The sequence below is a fragment of the Pan troglodytes genome, chromosome 16 (genome assembly GCF_028858775.2).
Source record: "Pan troglodytes isolate AG18354 chromosome 16, NHGRI_mPanTro3-v2.0_pri, whole genome shotgun sequence".
In the NCBI taxonomy this organism is placed as follows: Eukaryota; Metazoa; Chordata; class Mammalia; order Primates; family Hominidae; genus Pan; species Pan troglodytes.
In genome coordinates this window covers 40,876,266-40,889,973 of record NC_072414.2, presented here as the reverse complement: position 1 = coordinate 40,889,973, position 13,708 = coordinate 40,876,266, and the positions used below count along the sequence as shown (strand labels likewise).

The following is a 13,708-nucleotide window of genomic DNA, read 5'->3' as shown; positions in this document are numbered from 1 at the left end:
TTTCTGTGGAAGGAACTCAGCTATGATCCATGAGAAGTGAGCATCCCAGCAACTGGAGGAATGAGTACCTCTGTCCTGAAGGGGGATTGGATTTATATAGGGAGACAAGGGTTACACTTTGTTTTGATGACATAGCACTACCTAACATTCGTATGTTGAATACATTGTATTTCCAAGGCAGCCTACTAGGTACCATGCAATATCTGAAGAAAGCCAGACATGTATTCTGCCTTTATAGAAACTTATACCATCCGTTACTATACACATGATAGACATAGTTTGACCTACTATATAACATATTAACTATAGCATTCCAGTTATAACACAGAGAATACTTTGCTGGGTAATAGGTGTTGTACAAATTAGGTTAGACCCAGTTCTTTTTTTTTTTTTTTTTTTTTTTTCGAGACACGGTCTCACTTCCTGGCCCAGGCTGGAGTGCAGTGGCACAATCTCAGTTAATTGCAGCCTTGACCTCCCGGGCTCAAGCAATCCTCCCACCTCAGCCTCCCCAAGTAGCTGGGACTACAGGTGCAAGCAAACACACCTGGCTAACTTTTGTATTTTTTGTAGAGACAGGGTTTTGCCATGTTGCACAGGCTGCTCTCAAACTCCTGAGCTCAGGCAATCTGCCTGTCTCGGCCTCCCAAAGTGCTGGGATTACAGGCATGAGCCACTGCACCCGGCCTAGACCCAGTTCTTAAAGTAGATAGCCATTATAAGGATAAAGCAATAATAATGGCTAGCATTTACTGAGGTATTGTTCAAAGCACTATTATTATTCTTACTTTTTATATTTAAGGAATTGAGACATAGAGAGCTTTAAAAACTTGTTCAGGGTGACAGAGATTGTAAGAGACAGCTAGATTTTGAACTCTGGCTGTCTAACTGCAGAGTCTACCTAACTAGCTTTTCTTCACTTTCTATTATCATAAGAAAGTAGAGTTATAGATAAAGCCATCAAATTTTAACAGTTACTATAATTTTGCACTTTTGTTTATTTCTGTATTGCCTGCCCACTTTGCACTGTTTCATGTACATAGTATCACTTAATGAAGGTTAGATGATAATTAAAAGGAAAAACTAATTTGTTTCCATCTGCCTCTACTGAGTGCTGTTAGAATAAAAGAATGGAAAAACAATAATTTACAGCGTAAAGGGAGTCCCATAATTCTTATACTGACATAGGGAAAGACCCCTTTCTTATAATACCCAACTTCCTGTACCAAGAAACCGAACAAGACAAAGTTCAAAATATGTATAAACAATCCTTGCAAAAGATTACACTCTAATAAGCTTTGCACCATGCACAAGCTAATAACTGACCACGACCCCAAAGCCTCTTACATTTGTTTCTGGTTTGCTTTAGAGCAAGAGTCGGAGAACAACAGCCTGCAGGCCAAATCCCACCTGCTACCTGATTTCGATTTTGCCACCTTGTCAGCCAAGAATGGTTTTGACATTTTTTAAATGGTTGGAAAAAACACCCCAAAAGAATATTTTGTGACACATGAAAATCACATGGAATTCAAATTTCAGTGTCCATAAGTGTTACTGGCACACAAGCACATCCATTTGTTTATGGATTGCCTATGGCTGTTTTTCTAGCTACAACAGCAGAATTGAGTAGCTGTAACAGAAACTATATAACCTGCAAAGCCTGAAATATTTCCTACCTGGCCCTTTTCAGAAAAAGTTTGCCAACTGCTGCTAGAGTGATTCTCAACCTTAGCCTTGTTGGAAGCATTTGGAAGAGATCTTAAAACTTCTGACCCCCAAGCCCTGTCCTGCACCAATTAATTCAGAATCTCTGGAGCTGAGACCCAGTCTTCAGAACTTTGTAAAATTCTTGGTGGTGTAGTCCAATGTGCAGCCAAGGCTGAGAACCACTGCCTAGAGTGTTGAATGCATTTGAGGGGCAAATAGATTAGATCTTGCTGCCTCCAGGATGACCTTGCTGCCTCCAGATAAGAGAGAGAATGCAGGCCACTCTCTCACTGCTTGTGTGTGCAAGGGGTGATGTAAGCAAAGATGTTCAGGACCTCCATGTGCCCTCTGGTAAAAGCCCTTCTTCTTCTTCTTTTTTTTTTTTTGAGTTGGAATCTCACTCTGTAGCCCAGGCAGGAGTGCAGTAGCACGATCTCAGCTTACTGCAACCTCCACCTCCCAGGTTCAAGCGATTCTCCCGCCTCAGCCTCCCAAGTAGCTAGGACTACAGGTGCCCACCACCACTCCCGGCTACTTTTGTATTTTTAGTAGAGATGGGGTTTCACTATGTTGGCCAGGCTGGTCTTGAACTCCTGACCTCAGGTCATCCTCCCACCTAGCCCTTCCAAAGTGCTGGGATTACAGGTGTGAGCCACTGCGCCCAGCCATAAAGCCCGTCTTCTTTAAGAGATGAGAATGGGGAAGGCAGAGAGGAGAAGAGAGGATTATACCAAATATCTGTCCCAGAATATAGAGTGACTACATTGAAAACAAAATTCCCCAGAACGGAATATCATCAAACGTATAGGCAGTGTAACCTTCCCTAGCCTAGCCTCTAGGAATAGGTGACCTGATTCCTTAACACGCACTAACACAACCATCTGGTCTAAGCTATAGAGCACAGAACCTGTTACTCTATGCAACGAGTCCAAGTAGGTTTAATCAGCTGTGTGGTTCATGAACTCTGTGTCAGAATCACTTGGAAGGTTTGTTAAACTGTAGATTCCTAGGCCTCACCTCAGAATCAAAACCTCTAGGAACAGTCCTAGAAATCTGTATTTTAACCAGCACCCAGTTGATTCTTTAGAACTTTACAGTTTGATCACCACTTACCTAAATGGTGTACTCTCTGCGGATGTGCAAAATGAAGTTGTCCTACTATTATTTGTCAAGGTGGATTAACTGGCTAGGCCAGTTGTTCGTTCCTTCCAGAGGTGCACACACATTTAAAAAAATGGAATTCCCCCAAAAATTTACAACATATATGCCAAATAGCCTTTAAAAGAACCAGAGTTATTTAAAAAAAAAAAACAGTGGTAGAAGTAATATATTCATTACACCAATTGCTGTCTTGCTCAGTAGTATAGACACCTGTATGACAAACTGTTTTACTGTTTGTTTATTTATTTACTCATTTATTTATTTATTGAGACAGAGGGTTGCTCTGTCACCCAGGTTGGAGTGCAATGGCACAATCTTGGCTCATTGCAACCTCCACCTCCCGGTTCAAGCAATTCTCCTGCCTCAGCCTCCCTAGTAGCTGGGATTACAGGTGTGCACCACCATGCCCAGCTAATTTTTGTATTTTTACTAGAGATGGGGTTTCACGATGTTGGCCAGGCTGGTCTCAAACTCTTGACCTCAAGTGATCCGCCTACCTTGGCCTCCCAAAGTACAAAGATTACAGGTGTGAGCCACCACACCTGGCCAAACTGTTTTAAATATCTTTAAAATTCCAAGTATTCTCTGAAGAATTTTTGGAAGTAGATGTACATTGTTTAGAGTGAGCTTGAGTGAATAAAGTGGGTGACTAAGTAAGACCTGTTTTCGGGTTTTTTTTTTTTAAATGAGCTTTGGCTTTTAAGTGACCACATTATGCATTAGTGCACTCTTTAACTCCAAAAGACACACCTTCATAATATTTTGAATATTTTGTCAAAAACAAAGTTGTTTTAAAGAAGCCCAGTTTACCCTAAAGTAAAGGAGAACAATCTTTTGAATTTATAAATTCCCATGTATTTTATATGAAACCAACTCTATTTCTTATTGTCATTTCTTTAACCACTTATAAAGCCTATAAGCCATCAGTTTGTGGGTGTAGGTGTTTGAATTTTGAGATACATGATTGTATTACAGGAAATCTCTGTGGGCACAGGAAAAAGCCAGCACTTAATGTCCGTTAACTAGTGAGAGTTATAGGGGAGATGTGATACTCTAGACAAGAGGGTCCTTCACTTCATTCCAGTGTGATTAATGGGTTCGCATTTGCATCAGAGCCAAAGGGCAGAATCACGAAGTAGACAGACAAACCCATTTCCTATGGTTGCTGAGCTGGGTTGGCTAGCAAATGTACTTTAGAAACAGACTTTAAGTACAATTCAGGTGAACAGAGTGGGACACTAAGTCAGTGTGGGGATAAATGCTGGGGGCAGTACTCAAAGGTTTTATTTGACCATCCTGGGACCCGAGGTGCCTGTTTCTAAAGTGAAAGGATGTATTTTATGAGGCTGAGTTCACCCTCCTAGAGTACACGGGTGATGCCCCTTGATAATAGCACAAAGCAAGTCTGAGGCTTTCCATTTTCAACCGGTCTATGGGCACTGACTGCGTTCATTGTGTGCTTATCGCCACAGAGGCAGGCTCCTGTTCTAAAGTGTCCTGTCTGAGGGCTTTCACAAATTCTTGGATGTCTTTAATTTCACTAAGCTGGACAAAATTGAACACATAGATCACTGAGCCTTGCTGTCCTGGAGGCAAAGATTTAAAAAAAGATGGTACTGGCTTCCCTAGAACAATGAGAACAGCATGATACCACATGGATGTGCAGTCTGAATTACTCAGAGTCTCTTCATTCATAATAAGAAGGCAATCCAAGACATTTAGGGTGCAACATGTCCCTTAGACTTTGTTAACTGATTTCTTTAAGGACTTACGTTGGAGATGCAAAGTGAAAGAAAGACCTTTGGGAAATGCAGGTGAATTTGTTTTGGCTGAGTATCGTTGACTTTTTATTTTGGAAAGGCTCTTGCTGTGATTAAAATTTTATTCTCATTCCTATTTGCAGGGACAAAACTGGAACTACTCCTTCACTGCATATGTGACTATAGATGTGTGTGTTTGTGTGTGTGTGTGTGTGTGTGTGTGTCAGAAGGTGGGGGATGTGGGGATCATTGCCTTTAATCATTCCAGCTGGGCCCCTTTGCCTGGTTTCATGTTGCACATTTTCTGGCTTTCCTATTTACTGAAGAACTGCATCTTGACATTCACCAGAAAAAATCTGCCGCGCAGCCTCTCCTCCCATTAAATGCTCCCCTTTGTCTTGGATTGTGATATTGCCTTCCAAACTTAAAAAAAAAAAAAAGTGTGTGCGTGTGTGTGTGTGTGTGTGTGGCGACATTGCTTCCAGAGGAGCTTAACTGTTTAAGGGTTAAAGACACAGAAGAATTATAACTTAAGTGTTGTAGTGGCCAGGAGTTGGTGAAGAAAGGTGGCTTTGTTTGGATGATTAGTTTGGACTCTGTTAAGACAGACAAAATATCTTTTTTTGGTCTTATGGCGTAGGCAGGGTTTTATATGCTTAAAAGCAAATCTTCCACGGCATTCTCATTCTCTTACATCAGCCCACTTCTCCCCTTCTCTCTCATGTGGCGAAACAATAAACAAAGTGGCCACTGTTGGTGCTCTGGGGCGTTTCTCTTTCTTTCTAATACAGGCTCCCAGGATGGAAATCTTTAGCCACTGAAACCCCAAAATTTCTGCTCCTCTAAGAGCAGACACTTGCTGAATGTTTGCTAGCTGGAGAAAGTCTCACCGCCACTCAGCTCCAAAAAGGTTCTGCAGGAGCGCAGCTGCTTGGGCTGCAAGAATGGCGGGGACCCCCTGAGCCCCAGGAGAAATCGCTCTCAACTCTGTTTTCTTTTTCTTTCTCCTCGGCATTTGTAAAGTTGGCCCAAGGGTGTGGCTGAGACTCCAGAAAAGCACTGAAAGTACTATTTGTTCTTGAAAATGTTACAGTTAATGTCTTGGTCCCAGTAGCAGGGGAAGAAAAGATCTTTGTGAACAAAAGCAACAAAATGTAGGCATCTATCTGCCTGTCCTTGCTGGGATTTCAGGAGATTTGTTAACGCTGCTATCAGCAAGGCCAGCAGAATTTGAGAGGTTAATTTAAAGCAGTATTTCTTAACCTGGGATCTGTAATTTCTAAGAGGTCCACAGAATGTTTTGGGGAGCTTTGGGGTGAGGAGTGGACCTTCTTAAATGGAATAGAAAAGTTTGTACAGGCTAGGCGCGGTGGCTCATGTCTGTAATCCCAGCACTTTGAAAGGCCAGGCGGGCAGATCACCTGAGGTCAGGAGTTTGAGACCAGCCTGGCCAATGTGGCGAAATCCCATCTCTACTAAAAATACAAAAATTAGCCGGGCAAGGTGGCAGGCACCTGTAATTCCAGCTACTTGGGAGGCTGAGGCAGGAGAATTGCTTGAACCCTGGAGGCGGAGGTTGCAGTGAGCCGAGATCATGCCATTGAACTCCAGCCTGGCCGACAGAGTGAGACTCCGTCTCAAAAAAAAAAAAAAGAAAGAAAAGAAAGAGAGAGAGAGGGAGAGGGAGGGAGGGAGAGAGAGAGAGAGAGAGAGAAGGAGAGGGAGGGAGAGAGAGAGAGAGAAAGAGAGAGGGAGGGAGGGAGAGAGAGAGAGAAAGAAAGGAAGAAAGAAAGAAAGAAAAAGAAAGAAGGAAAGTTTGTACAAATAGGTCTTTTACTGGAGAGAGGCATGGCTCATCTTAGAGTCTCCAATTCAAAAAATTAATAACTACTATTTTTTTGAGACAGGGTCTTGCTCTGTCGCCCAGACTGGAGTGCAATAATGTGATCCTAACTCACTGCAGCCTTGAACTCCTAGGCTCAAGCAATCCTCCTGCATCGGGCTCCTGGGTAGCTGTGGCCACAGGTGTGCACTGCTGTGCCTGGCAATTTAAAAATATATATATTTTTGTGGACACAAGGACTCACTATGTTGTCCAGTTGGTCTCGAAGTCCTGGACTTGAGGGATACTCCTGCCTCGGCCTCCCTAAGTGGTGGGATTACAGGCATGAGCCACTGTGCCTGGCTAATTATTACTTTTTAAAGCAAGTTCATAAGCACAAGTTTTCCCCTTTTTTTCTTTTGAGCAGAGTTTTGTATATCAAGAGATTTTGGGCGCTCTGTAAAGCCTCACATGCCTCAAATATACAGTTCTGAGTGAGCGTGTGAGTGCACACTCATATGTGTTTGCCCAGGTGGGCAGAGCCTGGCTCCAGATGCTCGTTTCTTCCAGGAGGTGGCAGCCAGCGCATAGACAGCAGAGGGCTGGGGAAGGGCAGGGGCATCCGAGTAAGCCTTTTCTAGAGTCAGCCCCTACCACTTTGTCCTTTTGCCTGGGTAGTTTACCAGCCACGCGGGTGTTAACGATTGGCCAAAGAGCTGCACCTCACTATGTTAGGGGAGTGAACAAGGGAAGGACAGTCAATATACTACTTTCCCTAGTCTCTGGAGCCTAGGACTCCCTCCTTTTCATCCATCTGGCAATATGGTTCCTCCCCGGTGCTTGTGGGTTTTGAAGTCAGAACTGGATTTGCATTCTGTCTCTCTCACTGTCAATTGCGTTATTTGTACAGTTATTTAAATTATTTGAACTTTATTATCCTCATTGGTAAAATGAGGGTAAAGTCCATATCTTGGAATGGTACTGTTACGACTCAATGAAATGATGTACATAAGGTGCTCACTTCTGGGCCTGACCATAAAGAGTGCTCAGTAAATAGGGGCTGGCCAGGAGCTGTGGCTCACACCTCTAATCCCAGCACTTTGGGAGGCTGAGGTGGGAGACTCACTTGAGCCCAGGAGTTCAAGACCAACCCAGGCAACATAGGGAGACCCTGTCTCTACAAAAAATAAAAAAGGAAAAGAAAAAATTAGCTAATTGTGGCGGTGCTTGCCAGTTGCAGTGGTCCCAGCCACATGGGAGGTTGAGGTGGGAGGATTGCTTGAACCCAAGGAGGTTGAGGCTGCATTGAGCTATGATCCCACCACTGCACTCCAACCTGGGCAACAGAGTGAGACCCCCATCTCTACAAAAGCAAAATAATTAAATAAATAAATATAAATAGAGGCTGTTCTTTCACTGAAACTTGGGCTCCCTGCTACTGCAAGGTGCATCATTCTAAAAGGCTTTACTAAACGTGCTCAAGATTTTTTATCTTTATGAAACTTTTGGGAATAGAAACAGGTAACTCTACTTAAAAAACTGAAAAAGGAAATCTGGATTTAGTGGCTACAAAGATGGAGGGGTTAAAAGCTAAGCTGGAATGGGAGCAGAGAGAGAAATAAAGAACATCTGTTAGTATCCATAACAGGAACATTGTCTCGTCTCTCTATGGGTGTCACCTCTCCATTGGGACATCTTTGATGTGCCTTCACATCTCAACACCTTTGCCTCACACTAGCAAAACTCCTGCTGAAGGAACTTACTTTGCATTATTTTCAATATTTTAAAGGATTACTTATCCGATCAAGAGCACAATGAAAGTAAAACATAACATTGTTTACCTTGTTTATATCTAAACATCGGTAGAATCAGAAACAAAATGGCAAACCACAAAAAAAGCACCTAAAACCAAGCCATAGTTTACAAGCTCTTTCTGTATTACTATTGACACAGGATTAATTTTGTATAGCTGCTACCAATGTGTACATACTGTTGCAAGTTCTACTTTTTCACACTAATTTATATAGACTTCTTCATATTTCTATAGTCCGAGTGGCAATATTTATTTTGATATGTTTTATCTCTATATCACAAGAATTTGGGTTGGTTTCTTACTTGAAGTGTTTCTTTTACTTATATACTCAATGCTATCCCAATACAGGCTTCTCCCCACCTTGTCGAAGTTTGTAATAAGTTATTTAAACAAATTGTTTTTAGAGACAGGGTCTCACTCTGTCACCCAGGCGGGAGTGCAGTGGCACTGCAGCCTTGAACTCCTGGGCTCAAGCAATCCTTCCAAGTACCTGGGACTACAAGTATGTGCCACCACGCCCCACCTGTGCTCTGATAAATTTTGACATTTGTCAACTTTTACCAAATTACTCTCAGATTGTATTAATACTAACCAAGGCCCCTGGCAATGGATAAATATGCCTAAAGCAGAATATTTCCCATCTTTTCCAACACTGGGTTTTGTATCTTTTTTCCTAATTTAATATGAGTGAAGTATCTTGTTGTTTTAATTTTCAATTTTAAAATTATAATGAATGTGAATATTTTCCCGTCTTAAAAAGCCAAATGATTTCTCCCTCCTTTTGTGTGAATTATCGGATCCAGGGGTCAACAAACTATGGCCCATGGGCCAAATCTGGCCAGCCTTCAGTTTCTATAAATAAAGTTTTATTTGAACACAGCCATGCTCACTTGTCTACATATTGTCTAAGGCTGCTTTTTGTGCTACAATGGCAGAGTTGAGTACTTGCAAAAGAGCAAAGTCTGAAATATTTACCGTCTGGCACTTCACAGAAACAGTTTTTAGACTCTTATTTCTTAGTTAATATTCACTCTTGTACTACCATATGTTATGCTCCAGCAATATCAAAGTACCTGTAATTCCCCTCATATCATGATACTTTGTGTTTTGGTGTCTTCACCTATGTTCTTCTGTCTGTCTAGAATTTCCAATCTCCTCCCTGCCGGGAAGGTTCATCCTTTCAAAACCTCCTTGAGAGGTATTCATGCTGTAAAGTATTCCCTTCAGCTTCAATTCACTGCATTACTTTTTGTTAGAAGATATTGATAATTGGTGTGAGAATCAAGAAAACAAACGTGTGGGAAAACAGTTTGTGAAATTACAAGATGCTATAGAAAAGTGACAACTTCTAGTAAAAAGTTACTATATTTGGCATATAATTATTGTTATATTTTTATTATTGTTATTATATTTGGCAGCATCAATATCCACCTTTGTTTTTACTTTAAGTTCACATCATTTATAGTCAACTTTTTTTTTTTTTTTTGAGACGGAGTTTTGCTCTTTTTGCCCAGGCTGGAGTGCAATGGCGTGATCTCAGCTCACTGCAACCTCCGCCTCTCGGCTTCAAGAGATTCTCCTGCCTCAGCCTCCCAAGTAGCTGGGATTACTGGTGCCTGCCACCATGCCTGGCTAATTTTTTGTATTTTTAGACCAAAACATCCAAATCACTCTCATGGATTAAAGGATCTGCCCTATCTTATAATACCTCTTTATTAAATACTGTCAATAGAGTGGGGTGCCTGGACTAGCTATTTCGGCAGTATCAGTGCCAATTTGGATTAATAATATGAGTCTTATCAATTATTGAGTAGTCATTAAGATGACTCAAAATGTCAATCAACCAACCAAGCCAGAGGGCCCAACTATCTGTGTTATCCTTCTATTTGACTCCAGAGAACAAAGGATAGAATCCTAGAGAAACAATAAATATGAAATTCTGAGAATATATGCTAACCAAAGATCCATTCTATCCTTTGGTTGCAGATAATTATGCAAAAATCAGACAAGATAATACCTTGAAGAAGAGTTTCATTTATATAGAAAAAATGATCTGAGCTAAAACATACATTATAAGTGCAAAATAATGCCTAGAATCGTTGGGAATTCTGCTTATCTTTCAAAAGTATTTTCTAGAAGAACATCGCTCTGCACTACAAAATATCATAGCTGTAGTTTTAAAAATGGGTCTGCATGGCCGGGCGCGGTGGCTCACGCCTGTAGTCCCAACACTTTAGGAGGCCGAGGCGGGCGGATAACGAGGTCAGGAGATCCAGACCATCCTGGCTAACACGGAGAAACCCCATCTCTACTAAAAATACAAAAAAATTAACCGGGCGTGTTGGTGGGCGCCTGTTGTCCCAGCTACTCGGGAGGCTGAGGCAGGAGAATGGCGTGAACCTGGGAAGCGGAGCTTGCAGTGAGCTGAGATCGTGCCACTGCACTCCAGCCTGGGCGACAGAGCGAGACTCCGTCTCAAAACAAAAACAAAACAAAACAAAACAAAAATGGGTCTGCATTCCTCTCTCTGACCTCTCCCCACTTCCTTTGGGAATCGAAACTGTAGAAAATATTATTGTGAAATATAATATATATAAAAACTATAATACAATGTTGCATGTGTATGTGTATTGGTGTGTGTGTGAGAGAATATAGTTTATTAATTTAAACAATGATCTCTGGGGAATCCAGAAGAGATTTCCATTTGCCTTGTGAGAACTTTAATATATGTGTTCAAAGCCACAAGGCTAAGGTTCAAATTACACAGAGTGAAAGCTTGGGCAGTTATGAATGCTCAGAGTCCCAGAGACAAAAGCTTTTAGTTATAACTGCATTTCTGGAAAGGAGGGCGCCAGTTTCTTCACCACGTCCATTAAGGAGCAACTACTTATTTTAGCGGTGCCTTTCTCTCGGGAAGTGCAATATATAGGAAGGGCAGAAAAGTAAGCAAAGGAGGAAATTTGATATTGATTTCTTTTCTTCTGTGAAATTACATGAAAGCTCAATGGCTCGCAGCAGCAACCTAGTCAATAAAACTCCATTTGAGACCACCTTGAAGTTCAACGTTCTCCTGATCCTTTTAAATTTTCTCTAGTGTCAGGTTCTTTTTGTATTTTATTGTCTTTAGTTCTGAGATACTATGAAGCTTTTTATTCATAACATTACAGAGATGATTTTGCTAAAGATAAAACTGCGAAGTATTTCCAGATGACAATGCCCTGCCCCTCCTTTTTGGTTAAAAATCAACAACACAAAAAACAAAATCTGAAAACCCAAGGAAAAACGGAGATGAAAAAAGCGAATAGTAGAGCTCCTTGTTGTAAAGCAATTGCTCAGTATTAGGGTGCTGCTAGGTTTTCCTGCAGAAGGAGTAAGTACAGCATTTCCTTCTGTGGGGCTGGGAGAATACCATTTGTGTCAGACTCACTATTATGTATGTGTACTTTTTGGTCGTGATAATTTCTAACATTTCTTAAATACTTACTGTGTGGAGGTAGTATGCTAAGTCTTTATTTATATGGTTTCTGTTCTTTAGGGAAGCAATAAGTCGCCTGTGTGAAGCTGTCCCCGGGGCAAATGGAGCCATTAAAAAGCGAAAGGTAAATGTTGATGTGGTTTTCTTGTTTATGTTTCCCTAATTATGGCAAAGATAGCATGAAAATCGCTGTTAGTTCATCCCACCATATGAACCAAGGTCCAGCCTGGCCTTTATTAGGTGGCGTGATATCAGAGCTGCACTCAAAACTGCTCTTGTCCCTCAAATCTTTCCAAGTTGCCTGACACTGTCTGACGTGGTGATACCTCCAGCTGCAGAGGGGAGAAAGCCCTGGGCTTTATGTCAGAAATGTAGGGTGCCAGAGTTGGCTGTTACTGACCAGTGAGCATGGGATCTCATCTTGCTGAGACTGTTCTTATTTCCTGTGGAGTTAGGGAGTTGCACTAAATGGCCAGTTTAGTGCCTTCCAATTTCCACATTTTATAATGTATGTATTCTGCATTATAACATTTTAGACTTTTTAGGCTTCCTGGCCTATTTTCTAGTATAAATATGGATAGTGGTAAAGGTGAGGTAATAGCACATGGGTACAGTAGCTTTCCCTGTGGAAAGAAAGCAAAAGTTTTGATGTTAGACAGACTCGGATTAAAGTCCTGCCTCAGCCACCTACAAATGGTGTACTCTTGGACAAGTCACTTAACCTCTTGGATCCTTGGTTTACTCATCTGTAAAATGGGAGAAAATAGCACTTACTTTATAGAGTTATGTAAGAAATAAACGAAGTGATGTCTACATACTATCTACCACAGCGTCTGGCATCTATTACACTTTCTGTGTTAATGGTAGCTAGTATTATTGCTATTAAGCTATGAGCCCTAGAATATTTTGTTGGTTTGAAAAGTCCAAAGGGCCAATGCAAAAGCTCTTGAGATAACTATATAAATCATATAGAATTGCAGACTGTTTAAGGGAAGGGTTTTTTGGTTTTGTTTTGTTTTTTGTTTTTGAGACAGAGTCTCGCTCTGTTGCCCAGGTTGGAGTGCAATGGTGCAATCTCGGCTCACTGCAAGCTCCGCCTCCCGGATTCAAGCCATTCTCCTGCCTCAGCCCCCCGAGTAGCTGGGACCACAGGAGCCCGCCACCACACCCGGCTAATTTTTTGTATTTTTAGTAGAGACGGGGTTTCACTGTGTTAGCCAGGATGGTCTTGATCTCCTGACCTCATGATCCGCCTGCCTCGGCCTCCCAAAGTGCTGGGGCCACAGGCGTGAGCCACCGCACCCGGCGGAGAAGGGTTTTTTAAGAGATCTTCTGGTCTAACCTTTTCATTTTGCCAGCTACTAAACTGAGTCTGAGACAAGAGATGATATTTGCCTGAGTCACTAGGATGATTAAGGTCAGAGCCAGCTGTAGAAGCCAAGTCTTCAGATTCCCAGGTTAGGGCTCTATTTCTATACCATTCTGCCCCATTTTTGGTTATCATTCTTCATTATATTACATAGGGCTGAACCCAGTGTCACCTAGAGAATCCACACGGTATGAAACATTCTGACAAATGGCTCTTAAATTCCATCAAGGACTCCCTATGACTAGTTTCTTTCACAGAACCCATGGTTCCAAAGTAATCTCTAACCTCTTCCTGCTTCTCATAATTTTTGATTAGGATGCTTCAACTGGATGATTCCAGCTACCAGGCAAGATATTCTCATTTAAGGAGCAGGGATTCCCCATCCCAAAATAAAACAGAGCAAACCTGGCTATCATCTATCCAGAAAGTACACTTGCAGAGAAAAACAGAAAAGCAGCTAGTTTCCTTCAACAGCTAGCATGTATTGAGTACTTAATATGAGCCAGGGACTCTTTCCAGCACTTTAGGCTTTTTTCTTTTCTTTTCTCTCCACTTTATTGTGGTAAAATATCCATAACATAAAATTTACCATCTTAACTTT

General features: G+C 41.6%; 1 protein-coding gene across 2 annotated transcripts in view; it reads left to right on the top strand.

Annotated features, from left to right (window-relative positions):
- The window catches only part of SHC4 (SHC adaptor protein 4), a 147,064-nt gene that overhangs the window by 69,872 nt on the left and 63,484 nt on the right, over positions 1 to 13,708 (top strand). For both annotated transcript variants that reach the window (XM_054666913.1, XM_510385.8), the window contains one exon: positions 11,799 to 11,862. In XM_054666913.1, coding sequence (XP_054522888.1) covers positions 11,799 to 11,862 — 64 coding nt within the window. The remainder of the gene's footprint in view (positions 1 to 11,798; positions 11,863 to 13,708) is intronic.